Source organism: Mastigoproctus giganteus, chromosome 10, assembly GCF_048544385.1.
Source record: "Mastigoproctus giganteus isolate SK-2022 chromosome 10, ASM4854438v1, whole genome shotgun sequence".
NCBI classification, from domain to species: Eukaryota; Metazoa; Arthropoda; class Arachnida; order Uropygi; family Thelyphonidae; genus Mastigoproctus; species Mastigoproctus giganteus.
Genome location: NC_143584.1, coordinates 227918032 through 227930824, shown reverse-complemented (window position 1 = coordinate 227930824; position 12793 = coordinate 227918032). Strand labels below are relative to the sequence as shown.

Genomic DNA, 12793 nt, shown 5'->3' with positions numbered 1-12793 from the left:
GGGATTTGAACCAGGGTCTTTTCCATCCGGTGTGGGGAAGGACGGTGACGATACCGCTGTGCTACCTCACAGATAGTATGTTACAACGAACCAAACAATTATATTAGGGTCATCGGATAATTTCTTACATATACCCATATACGTACATTATTTTGCCCGTAAATTTGTGTTCTCTGGTCGATTTGTCTGTTTTTCTGGAAAAAGTGCCAATTTCTGAAGAAAACAATCTTGCTATCTACGCCTGCGACTGACGAATTCAGCACGGAGTGAAAAAAAGTCCATTACAGTTTCTCGCGTCATCGATGGGATTCGAACTAGGACCTTTTGCTCCCGGGGTGGAGAGGATGGTGGCGATCCCACTGTGCTATCGCTCAGATGGTATGATGGAACAATAAATAGCTCGTTGTTAACTGTTGCCCTAGGATATCTGCAGCATTATAGTCATATGAAGTTAAGAACTCCTTTGCCCATTCAGGCGCAGTGGAATATAAAACAGCTTTTAGGGAAATACATTATTATTTTTAGCTATGCCGCACATATAAAAATATTGCATTTTTACTACAACAACAACAATAATAATAATAATAATTTTACTACAAAAAATATGCTTATTTATTACAACAAGTCTTGAAAAATGAATAAATAAAAATAAAACTTTGGGCTTCGCTAGGCTATTTTGTCTTATATTTTCGCAATGGAGAGTTTTGAGACCGGCAACTGTTTATCTTGGATACTTATTTCAAAATGGCGGCCGTAAGTAACGTTTTTCGTGTTGTACCTTATATTAGTTTGAATGAAATGTATACATGAACTGTAGAAACATTCATGATGAATAGAATTTTAAAAACATAACCATGATTTATGTTCTGCATATAAGAGAGTGAGATGAATAAGGTGCATTTAAGAGAATAATGAATGTGTTGCCGAAATCTGATGGTTCGGTTTCGTAGTCAATGTTAAGCAGCATGAGTGATCGAAATGTGCATTTATTTATTTATATTCATTTATTTTGTACAGTTGAAATTGTTGGTGTAGGATCTCTAGATGTATACCTAAAACAAGAGATGTTTGCTGATTTAAGCACAACCCTGGGACCATGCAACCTTCCTTTCACCTAGGCAGATATCTTTGAAAGTAACTCCGTTCGGATGTCCGATGATTTCTTGGCCTTTCGACTGCATTGATCCTTGGGTGGCAGTTCCGATAAAACGTGTGGTTTATTGTCTGTTATTAGGACTTGATATCCATTGGGCACTGGGCTAAAATTTGGGGACCAAAAATATCTCAGAAATGAGAAAATCCAAACTATAGGTCAGGGAATGACCACCGCATAACCCCGGAGCAATACGGCCTTAGTTGCTAATGCTCCTAAAAAACAGATAACAAGCACCAGAAAAAAAAAAAAAAAAAAAAAAAAACACAACCAAGTGGATAAGAAAACACAGGTGGAAAGCATATAAGAAATTATATGCTTCACACAAGTAAGTATTAATGTTGGCAGCATGGTGCAGGCGTATACAGCAGCAGCAAAAAAATAATAATAAATAAATAAATAAATAAAATACAATAAAAAATTACCCACATAATTTTCCCATCCCCCCTCCAATAATTTGTTCAACTCCCCATTAAATTTATTAAAACTACTCTCTTCCCCAACACTGAGTGGAAGTTTATTCCAACAATCAGTTATCTTTTGGCAGAATGCAAATTTTCCTACATCTTGTATTCTACAACCATATTTTCAGTTTAACTTTATGTCCCTTTCTGTGTGTCATGAGAAGGATAAAGGTGTCTCTAGTATTTAGTTTACATAAAAAAAAAAACTTGGATTCACAAATTTTTAACTCCAAGAATTTTACCATTTTCTTGACCTAATTGTCATATTAAATAGTACACTATAAGTAGCTTTATAATTCTAGTCACGCTTATTTTATTTTTTAATTTAGATTTTGTAGGTTACTACTTAATATATGTAGAACCTTGCCATCATTATTATTAGGGTTCGGATTTTTATGTATTATTAAATGCTCTTCGTAATGCACAAAGTGTGTCCATGTTACATGGTCTGAGGATCATAAAGAAGCATGTTTATAATTTCATATTTCATCATATTTTACACATTAGGTCATAATTTCAAAAAAAAAAAATATTATATTTAATAGCATATTTTATACTTGTTGACGTAAAACTTTCATATTTCGTCTTACAATAATCGACAAATTATTTATCGAATTGATTTAAAATATATTTCTAAAAAACCGTGGGAATTTACATTTAATCATTTCACATTCCAGCGTGTGCGGGCATGAGCGGCTAAATCCCAAAGTTATTTTAATTGACTCTTTAGTCACTCACAATGACACCATAGTGTAGTTTTAGCTATAATTTAAAACTTTACAGTAGTTTCATCTTATACTGAGTTCAACGAATTATTCGTTCAAATTAATCCCTGGGGCTCACATCTGGTGAGTATGGGCTTGGCACACCCAGGGTCCTGAGCTGGATATCACCATTCTTTTTCTTGGTGATTCTGTCTACTTCTCTCTCTCTCTCAGGGTAACTCGAAAATTTTTTTAGCTGGTGCACCATAAGCCTCAGGCTTCCTTGCACTATATGGCTAACAATAATAATAATAATAAACTTATTTTATACAGTAGAAACTTCAGCTGTTGGCAAAATGAAGCCAAAATCGAGCAAAATTGAGCATTTTAGAAAATGAATTTCTTTTGTAGAAGAGTCTAAAGACACAATTTCCGTACCTCTTTATTGCAAAGCATGCAATAAAGAGGTATGGAAATTAATTAATATATATAATATCGGTGTAGATACACCTTAGATAATTCTTAAAGAACAACTACAATAGTAGCATGAAAGGCATCATTTTGTCTGTATCTCATATTTTGCTCTTACTTCACAACAAGTTGCCGATGTATTGCACTACCTTGAATAAGTAACGCTTCACTAATAGAGAAGACTATTGTTACTTATTCTCAGTGAGTACCATCACCCAGAGGGCACCTTTTCAAAGCTAGTTTGCTTTTCATCGGTGGGTGGTGGTAAGACAAGTAACAACAGCCTTTTCTATTAATGAAGTGTTACTTATTCGAGGTAGTGCAATACATAGGCAACTCATTTTGAAGGAAGAGCATAATATGAGATACAGATGAAATGATGCCTTTCACACTACTATCGTTGTTGTTATTTGGTTTTTAGGAGCATTAGTGACTAAGGCCATATTACTCCGGGGATATGCGGTGGTCATTCCCTGATCTTTCCGCATCCTCTGTATTTGGTGGTCACGGGCTCGAACCCCAGTCTAATCAAGAAGCGTGTGCTAGGCACTGCTGCTAATGCCCACCTGGCTACGGAAGCGCCTATCGTAGTTGTTCCTTAAGAGTTATCTATGGTGTATCTACACCACTATTATATAGAATCTTAAACTCTTAAATATTATGCCTTGTTGCATTTAGTAAATTAATTAATTACCTGGTAATAGCTCTATCATAATTTTTATTTTTGGATGCTTCGGTATATGGACATTCCAAATTTAATGCTCATGCATATTTAGTTTTTTCATATAAATCGGAAAATAATAATAATTTTTATATATATAATCTTAAATAAATATATAAATACATTTTTTTAATTAAGGTTCCGTGCGCGAAAGTATCCTAGTTACAACATAACGTTACTGCTTTGCATACCCAAAGGTCGTGGGTTCGATTCCTGCCTCGGGCTTGGATCAAAGTACTGCAAAAACCTTGGAAGGTGCATTATGGCCACAGAAGCCTATGTGCAAACAACTACCAAAAAAAAAAAAAAAAAAAAAACAACTGCTTTGCATGAAGTGAACATAAGGAAAAGGAGAATTTCAGGGGTGCATACTACACAGCAGCTGCTTACTGCAGAAAACCAGAAAACACCATTAGCATTAGTAGAGGCATATGAGGCAAGAAAGCAAGCTTAGGCAGCATCAGCCAAGAAAAAACTTCCACTTCACCCCTCTGTTCTTTCAAAATACCTGTTCAGCTGAGCCTTAAATTTATTTAGGCTATCAACTTCCACAACGAGGGATGGAAGTCTGTTCCACCAACCAACCACCCGCTGGCTAAAGGCAAATTTCCGCATATCTATCCTACCTCTCTTTCCTCAATTTGAATTTATGCCCTCTCAGGTGATTATTCTGACAAGAGGCAGAATCCCATCAGCATTGAGCATGCTCAAACCATTCAAGGCTTTATACACCACTATTAGATCACCTCGCCGGTGCCTAGTCTCCAGACACTGTAATTTGCAAAACTTAAGCCTTTATTCGTAAGAGCAACCCTTTGTTCCATTCACTAATCTTGTTGCCCTTCTCTGTACTCGTTCCAGCAGCTCTACATCCTTCTTGAAATGAGGCTTCCAGACCTGTATACAGTACTGAAGGTGTGGCCTAACCATTGCCTTATACAAGGGAATAATCACCTCCTTATCCTTGCTAGAAAAATTCCTGTATATCATTGATAAGACACCATGAGCTACTCTTGCAGGCCGTCTGCACTGCTCAGAGAACTTCATATCTGCCTGCACAATTACCCCCCAGGTCCTTTTCATTCTCTACCACTGTCAGTGTAGTATCACAGAGTTGATACGTTGCTCTGGGGTTACTGTTTCCCATATGTAGTACTTTACATTTATCAGTGTTAGACTTCATTTGCCACCTCTCAGCCCATCTGCTCAACCTTTCCAGATCCTGTTGCAGCAGCATAGAGTCAGTAGTGTCCTTAACAACCCTGCTAACCTTTGTATCGTCTGCAAACTTGGACATTAAGCTTGATATACCATCATCAATATCATTTATGAATACAGAAAACAATAATGGACCCAACACTGAGCCCTGAGGGACTCCACTAATAACATTAGTCCATGATGAGCAGTGTCCATTGATTACCACTCTCTGTCTTCTCCCCATCAACCACCCCTTTATCCATAGCAGCAATTTGCCTCCAATGCCACAATGCTCCAATTTGTGCAGCAGTCTTCCATGGGCAACAGTATCAAAAGCCTTTCTAAGATCCAAGTATATAATATCAAAGTTATTCCCTGCATCATAGTATCCAATCAAATTGGTCAGACAAGACTTCCCCTTAACAAAACCATGCTGTGTCCGAGCTATAACTGAAGTCTTGTCTAGATGATCCTGCAGTGCTTCTTTAAGCAGTGCCTCCATTAATTTTCCTGGAACAGAAGTTAAACTCACAGGTCTATAATTGCTTGTGTCAGCCTTTGATCCTCTGTGAATTGGGGTCACATTTGCACATCTCCAGTCTATGGGTACCTCCCCTGAGTCCAAGGAAGCTCTCATAATTATGGCTAAGGGTTTGCTTACTTCCTTTGCTGCCTCCTTTAATATAACTGGATAGATCCCATCCACCCCAGGTGCCTTTCTTGTATTTATCTTCAACAATTTCTCCTCCACTTTACTCTCAGTTATTACAAGATTCTCTAGCTTACTGCCAGAGTTGAATACACCTCTGGCATTCCCCTCGCTGAATAACTCCTCATGTGCGAATGTCGATGCAAAATATTCATTTAGTTTGTTAGCTACCTGAGCAGGATCATCAACAGTTGAGCCATTGATATCAAGTGGACGAATCTGATTCATCCCTTTCCTTCTAGAGTTTACATAAGTAAAGAACTCTTTGCTGTTTTTCTTTGCATCCCTTGCCAAAGATTTCTCCTAATCTGCCTTCGCCTGCCTAACCTCCTTTGTAACTTGGTTACAGATCAACTTATACCTATCATAGGCTTCTGTGTCACATGTTAATTTATGTATCCCATGCATTTGTCTTCTCTGCCATATGTCTCATTAGTTCATCTGACATCCATTTAGGCCTAAACCATGAACAATATTTCTTAGTTGGTACGTAAAGCCTATTAGCTTCCAAGATAAGTTCTTTGAATGCTTCCCATTTTGAATTTGCTGTTTGTAACATCATCAGTTGGTCCCACTGTATGGAATTTAAATACTGTCTCAGACCATCGTAGTCGCCTTTACGAAAGCAATAACCCTTCCCTTTACCTCTTCCCTTTACCCCTATCTCTTTGAGTAAATCCCACTTCAGCACATTGTGATCACTGCCACCTAGTGGTTCCTCTATCTGAAGATTCTTAATGCATGAAGAATCACTACTGATAATCAAATCAGGAGTATTACTCTCTCTAGTTGCCTCCCGAAGATGCTGATGTAGAAAACAATCATCCAATAAATCCACAAAAGCCTTGCTAGTGTGTGAGTGACCAACCCACAAATCCAGTCAATATCTGGGAAATTAAAATCCCTTATAAGACTCTCTGATTTACTGGCCCACTCTATTTTCCTGTACAGTTTCTTATTATACTCATCAGAGTCATTAGGCCTATAGCACACTCCTACTTTCAATTTTGATCTCCCAATGCTTTTGTCACACCAAACTGACTCGACACTGCACTGTCAAGCGATATTGACTGGCTTCACTTCCTTGGATTTTATGTGTTTCTTAACTAATAGCTTAATCCCTTCTCCCTTCCTATCCTGTCATTCCTTTCTGTAGACGTACTCCCCAAATTCCAGTTCTGCATTCCTTATATCTGTGTGATACCACGTCTCTGATATCCCAACAATATGTGCCTTTGATGCTTTGAGCAATACCCCAAATTCATCAGATTTATTTACAAACTCCTAGCATTGGTGTACACGCAAGTATACATGCATCTGTTCTTTTTCTTAACTACCCTAACACAACACATGTGTTTACTTGTACCGCAATGACTCCCAGCAGTCTCTGAAATATCCTGCATCTTGTTTCCAGGGTTCTGCTCATTCCAATAGAAGCAGTGCAAGAATCACTTTCACCTCTGCCAGTGGCTACTGTTAATCTATTAGTCCTTGTATCCCCCCAAGCTAGCAGTTTTCCGACCTACCTAACACTGCCTCGATAGCATCAGCAAATATTCTTGCACCCTTTCTATTTAAGTGTATCCCATCCCTGTAGAAGCAGTCCCTTCTGTTAACAAGCACAGACCTGGCTGAGAAAAATTCTACCCCTTGAGCCTTGCACAATCTTTCCAGGGCCGAATTGATCGACAAGGCTCTCATCATATACTCCCTTCTATCGTGTCTGGGCAGAATTGCAGACACTTTCAAATTCAACCCTAATTCACCGCTTTTTTCAACAGTGACCTGTACTTGTTAAGTAATTCTGCCAGTCTCCTACTCTTAATATCATTAGTGCCAACGTGTACAACTATATCACCTTTTGTGCCCTTAAAAGATGATATCCGCTGTACAACGTCATCAACCTTTGCCCCTGGTAGATATACCCTAGTCCTGTTCCACCTATCCTTTTTACAAAGCATGATCTCCGTTTCCCTGACAATAGAGTCACCAACAACTACTAGTTCCTGTGGAACCAGCGCTCTCTGCCTTAGGGGTTGCCGCTGTGTTGCGTGATGACCAAGTGCAAGCTCTGGCCTCTGTAGCCAGGTTGGCAGGAGCACCAGGGCGTAACACACGCTTCTTGATAAGACCGGGGTTCGTGCCCACCAAATACGGAGGATGTGGAAAGGTCAGGGAATGACCACCGCATATCCCCGGAGCAATATGGCCTTAGTTGCTAATGCTCCTAAAAACCAAATAACAACAACAGCAAGCTCTGGCGTTGATGTGGGCAGCTGAGAGCTTGATGGGCCCCTCACTTTAGATCCTTTGAGGGCATCCACCCCATCCTTCACACTCTCATATAGGCCCATAACAATGCTGAGTTGTCGCCTGATTTCGTTACACTCCTTGCATCGTGCTCACACAAAGACATCCCCCATGGCAATATCATGTCTCGTACCCGATTGCTCCCCAAACATCATGCAAGCAGTGCATTTTAAAATGCTGAGATTCAGAGGGCACTCCCATTAGCTTGAGCCTTTTGCTTTGTTGCTCTGGTCTGAGTCATGATTTCGATTTAATTTCAATAAAATTTTAATTTGAGTACAAAATTATAACTCTAAACTTGTATCCCAACACAGTTATAACGCTATATTTTTCAGTATCAAATATTATGTACGAGTTCCGCTTATATAACTTCCGTATCAAGTTATGTATTAATTAATTATGTTACGTTTGTAATCTAAGTCGTTATATGTATATATGTATATATATACACCAGATCCATTCTTTGCCGATTTATGCCAAGCAATGGTTGCCTCAAACATTCCTTGGAAATAAGTGAACAATCTGGTCTTCAAAAGCTTCTTGGAAAAATACTGCTCCCAAAAAATTCTTGACGAATCAACGTTACGGAAAAAGTACCTTGAGGACTGCTATAAATCGGTATGACCTCATTGATTTTATTAAGTAATTTATTATTTAATAAAATCCAAAAGACTAAATGCTGTGTAGGCTATATTTTAATTAATTAATTTATTTATTTACTTATTACTTGCAGTGTCTAAACAATATTCGCGAAGATATTGGAAGCAGTTGTGTGTGTGGGGTTCAGTTAATGAAACCACGGATTGTGAAGGATATAGTTGATTTTATTGTTGGAAAACTTGATTTAGATGAACCATCTAAATCGTATGTCCTTGCATCAAAGTTTTGGATAAAACTAATTGTGCAACTGTTGCTAGATTTACCTTTTGCAGTGATGCATCTGTATCATGGCAGCCAGTGCTATGTTGCCATTTTTGAATAAAGTCCCTATGTACCGTTTTGTTTCCGTTGTTGTGTCAGTGTTGTTTCCTTTATCATTTCTGTACCTCACGAGGTTCCTTTGGTATGCTTTTCCCATATGCAAATATCCAAAATTTCCCTAGTTTTAGAGGATATGGCCGTTGAAGGACTTCCTCTAGCTCCCGATGTCATTAAGGCATTTAATTTTGTCCCGGATCACATCTTGTGATGTTGAGAGGTCCTCTGCTTACAAGCGAATATTAGCAGATGATAGAAGGAGATTAACCCTAAAACATTTTGAGTGGATACAGGTATCGCAATGCGATGGAAAGTACTTAGCAACTTAAGTGTTAGTAGCCTAGTACCTTAGCCTATACATTTTGGTTTTTGTATGTTTAAAAAAAATTATTTTAATGTTTATATTTCAAAAAAAAAAAAAAAAAAAAAAAAAACTTGCAAATTGTGATATTTTCATTATATTACTTGTTAGAAATTTGTATAATAAGTCGTACAACTTTAAAAGAATAAAAAAAGTAAATATTGTAATTTATATGGTACGTAATGGTAAATTATTTAGTCATATTTAAGGTCATATTTGATTAAATTTAATGACATATTTTCATCATGTTTTGACAATTTTAAGGTCATAAAAATCCGAACCCTCTATTATAGTTATAGAGTGAGTGGTAGGAGAATTCACATATTATAATTATTGTAAATACATTGCTCTAAAGTTAGAATCATTTGGGTGGCATTAGTTGGATAATTCTGTTATATATTATAATTAGACAGGATGTCAGACCAGCTCATGGGGATCTTCTCAATGATATTAATGGTGAGGCCACACCTTGAGTACTGCATACCAGTCTGGAGGCATCATTTTAGGAAGGATGTAGAGCTGCTGGAACGAGTACAGAGAAGGGCAACTGCATTGCTTAGGGGAACAAAGGGGTGCCATTAACAGGAAAGGTTTCAGTTCTGCAAATTGCAGAACTGGAGACCAGGCACTTGCAAAGTGATCTGATTGGGGTGTATAAGGTTTTGAACTATTTAAGCTATCAACTTATAGAAGTTGATAGCTTAAATAGATTCAAGGCAGAACTAGACAAACATTTGGAGCAAGGGGATAGGTGAAATTAGAAAATTTTTTTTTTGGCTGATGTTATATAAAAGCTTGCTTTCTTGCATCATGTGTCTTTGCTAATGCTAATATACAGGAACTGTGTTAGAAGGCATAAGTAGGTGATTATCCCTTTGTATAAGGCAATGGTGAGGCCATACCTTGAGTACTGCATACAGGTCTGGAGGCATCATTTAAGAAGGATGTAGAGCTGCTGGAACGAGTATAGAGAAGGGCAATGGGATTGCTGAGGGGAACAAAGGGGTGCCATTACCAGGAAACGTTTCAGTTCTGCAAATTGCAGAATCTGGAGACTAGGCACCTGTGAAGTGATCTGATTGAGATGTATAAGGCTTTGAAAGGTGTGAGCAAGCTCACTGCTGTGGGGATTCTTCCTTTTGCTCAGATTATTCACTTGATGGGGTGTAAATTCAAATTGAGGAAAGACAGTTGCAGAATAGATGTGCAGAAATTTGCCTTTAGCCAGTGAGTGGTTGAATAAACTTTCATCTGTTGTTGTGGAAGTTGATAGCTTAAATAAATTCAAGGAAGTTCTGAACAAACTTTTGGAGTTCTTTATCCTCTCACACATTGAAAACCTGCCATAGGGTAACGTAATGTATCTGGTGCTGATAGCTTGCAAAGTTAATTCGTATATTAGGTAGTCATTTAGATCAGTGGTCCCAAACTACTGAGATCTACGGAACCTTTCAAAAATCGAAAAACGTTCATGGACCCCTTCAAATATCAAAAAAAGTTTGCGGACCCCTATATATACATATGCATGTATGTATATATATACAGTAATACCCCGACTTACGCGAACTCGGAGTTACGCGGTTCTTGATTTTTTTCGTTTGGCCGCCCACTATCTTCAAGGTCGTTTTTCATATGTTATCGATATGCGGTGCGACGGCGGAGAATGAGAGCGAAAGATGAACAAAATTCAACTTTGCTGCTTTTATGACACATTTCACCGTAATAACGTAAAAACCAACACAATTCCAGCTATCGGTATAATCGCAACTGCAATTAGATCGAGTTCACTAGCAGAAACGCAACTGGATTTTTATTGTTTTATGGTAGTAACCCCTAGAAATGTGAGGTGTTAATAGTGTATCTCTGCCTTTATGGTGTTGTTTATTCAGTTGCTACACGCGCGCAGCTTTGTTTATGCGTATCAAGCGTGCCTCCTCGTTTTGTAATTGTGCTTTATTCCCTAAAAATGAGTAAAATGCTTAAAAGGTGTGAAAAGGAAGCATCCTGGTGAAGACACTGCAGATTCAGAGAGAAAAAGAAAAGCAATTATCGATAAACAGAGGCGGACTGGGTCAAAAATTCTTACCCGGGAAAATTTATAGTGGCCTCATACTATGGTTTATGGCCAAAATCACACTGGCCCACCGGGGTTTCCCCGGTAGGGCTTATGGCCAGTCCACCTCTGTCGATAGAGAAAAAATATGAAATTGTGAAACGCTTTGAGCGAAATGAAAGACCATGTGATATTGCACGTGCTACAGGCCTAAATGAAGCAACGGCGAAAAGCACATGACAATTGCAAACTTGACAGGTTGAAAATTGAAAAGGGCTCAATTGTAAAGGGCTTAAAAATTTTAGAAAACATAGACTCCAACGAAGAACGCATTATAGCTACAAAGCAAGGAATAAAAAAATTATTAGCTTGCAACGAAGAAATTCTGCGTGAAAAAAAGAACGCGCTGTGTCGTCAGACGAATTTGTTAGATTTTATGAAGCCATCGACATCGAAATAACTTTTTTACGTAAGTCATTTGTTTTTTTAATACATATTTTGTATTAATATGTATAAAGAACTGCAATTTTATTAATATTTTTCTTCTAAACTAGTCTTTTTGTTAGTCCTTGGTCCCAATTAAGCAAAATTTATATGTATTTATATGCAAAGTTGTACCCCGACTTACGCGAATTCGACTTACGCGATTTTCGTCGGACCCACCTATCGCGTAACTTCGGGGTATTACTGTATATATATGTATCTACATCCTTCCTAAATATATATATGTATATATATATGGTCGACCACCGTTTCAAGGACCCCAGGTTGGGAAATGCTGATTTAGATAATAACAGTTACTAACTTAATTCTACAGTTAATGCAGAATGATTTTTTTTCTTATAATGAAGTAATGAAACCTAATAATTGCTAGATGTCTATTCATAGATGACAACAACCAAGTTGCAAGAAGTTCGTGAAGTGACTCGCATAGAAAGAATTGGGGCTCACTCTCATATAAGAGGGCTGGGTTTAGATGACACATTAGAACCAAGACAGGTAAGTTATAATTTTTTTATTTATCTATCCAGTAAGATGCATAACTTCATAGAAAAGCTGTATGATATTAATGTCACACTAATTATTGTGTTCATGTGCATTTATTCACATGTAGATGTAGAGGATTAAAAAGCAACATGTCAATTCTAACATATAAATCAATCAAATAAAAAATTTATAAAATAAAAACTTATTATTTTAAGCTTGTAGAATTTTTTTTCTGATTATTAAAAATTAATTTAATTACTTAAATATAATATTAAGGTCTTGGTTCTCTTATCCCCCCATTGGGCCTGGGTGTGTGTAATTTTGAATTTTTATTTTATTTTATTATTTTTTTACAGCCAGTCTAGCACTTACAACAAAATAGATTCCATTCAAAAGAGCATAGTTAGGTTAATTAATGACTCATCTCTGACAGAGTCTCTCCACATCTCTATCTCATAGATGTCCTATAAATTAATATGAGGGGCCCATCAATCTCTCAGCTGCCCAACTCAACACCAAAGCCCACTCCTGTACAGCAGGCAACACAGCAACAATATCCAAGGCAGAATGCGCTGGTCCCATAGAAGCTAGTTATTGTTGGTGACTCTATTGTCAGGGAGACGGGGAATATATTATTCAAAAAAGATAGGTGGAACAGGACCAGAGTGTGTCTGCCAGGGACAAG

At 37.7% G+C, this 12793-nt stretch overlaps 1 protein-coding gene across 2 annotated transcripts in view; it reads left to right on the top strand.

Annotated features, from left to right (window-relative positions):
* Positions 1-739: 739 nt before the first annotated feature.
* The window catches only part of rept (RuvB-like helicase 2 rept), a 120376-nt gene continuing 108322 nt past the window's right edge, over positions 740-12793 (top strand). For both annotated transcript variants that reach the window (XR_016547576.1, XM_090383890.1), the window contains exons 1-2: positions 740-753; positions 12010-12120. Coding sequence is in view for 1 of the 2 variants with exons in the window: in XM_090383890.1 (XP_090240016.1) it covers positions 745-753; positions 12010-12120 (120 nt within the window). In the remaining variant the exon portion in view is untranslated. The remainder of the gene's footprint in view (positions 754-12009; positions 12121-12793) is intronic.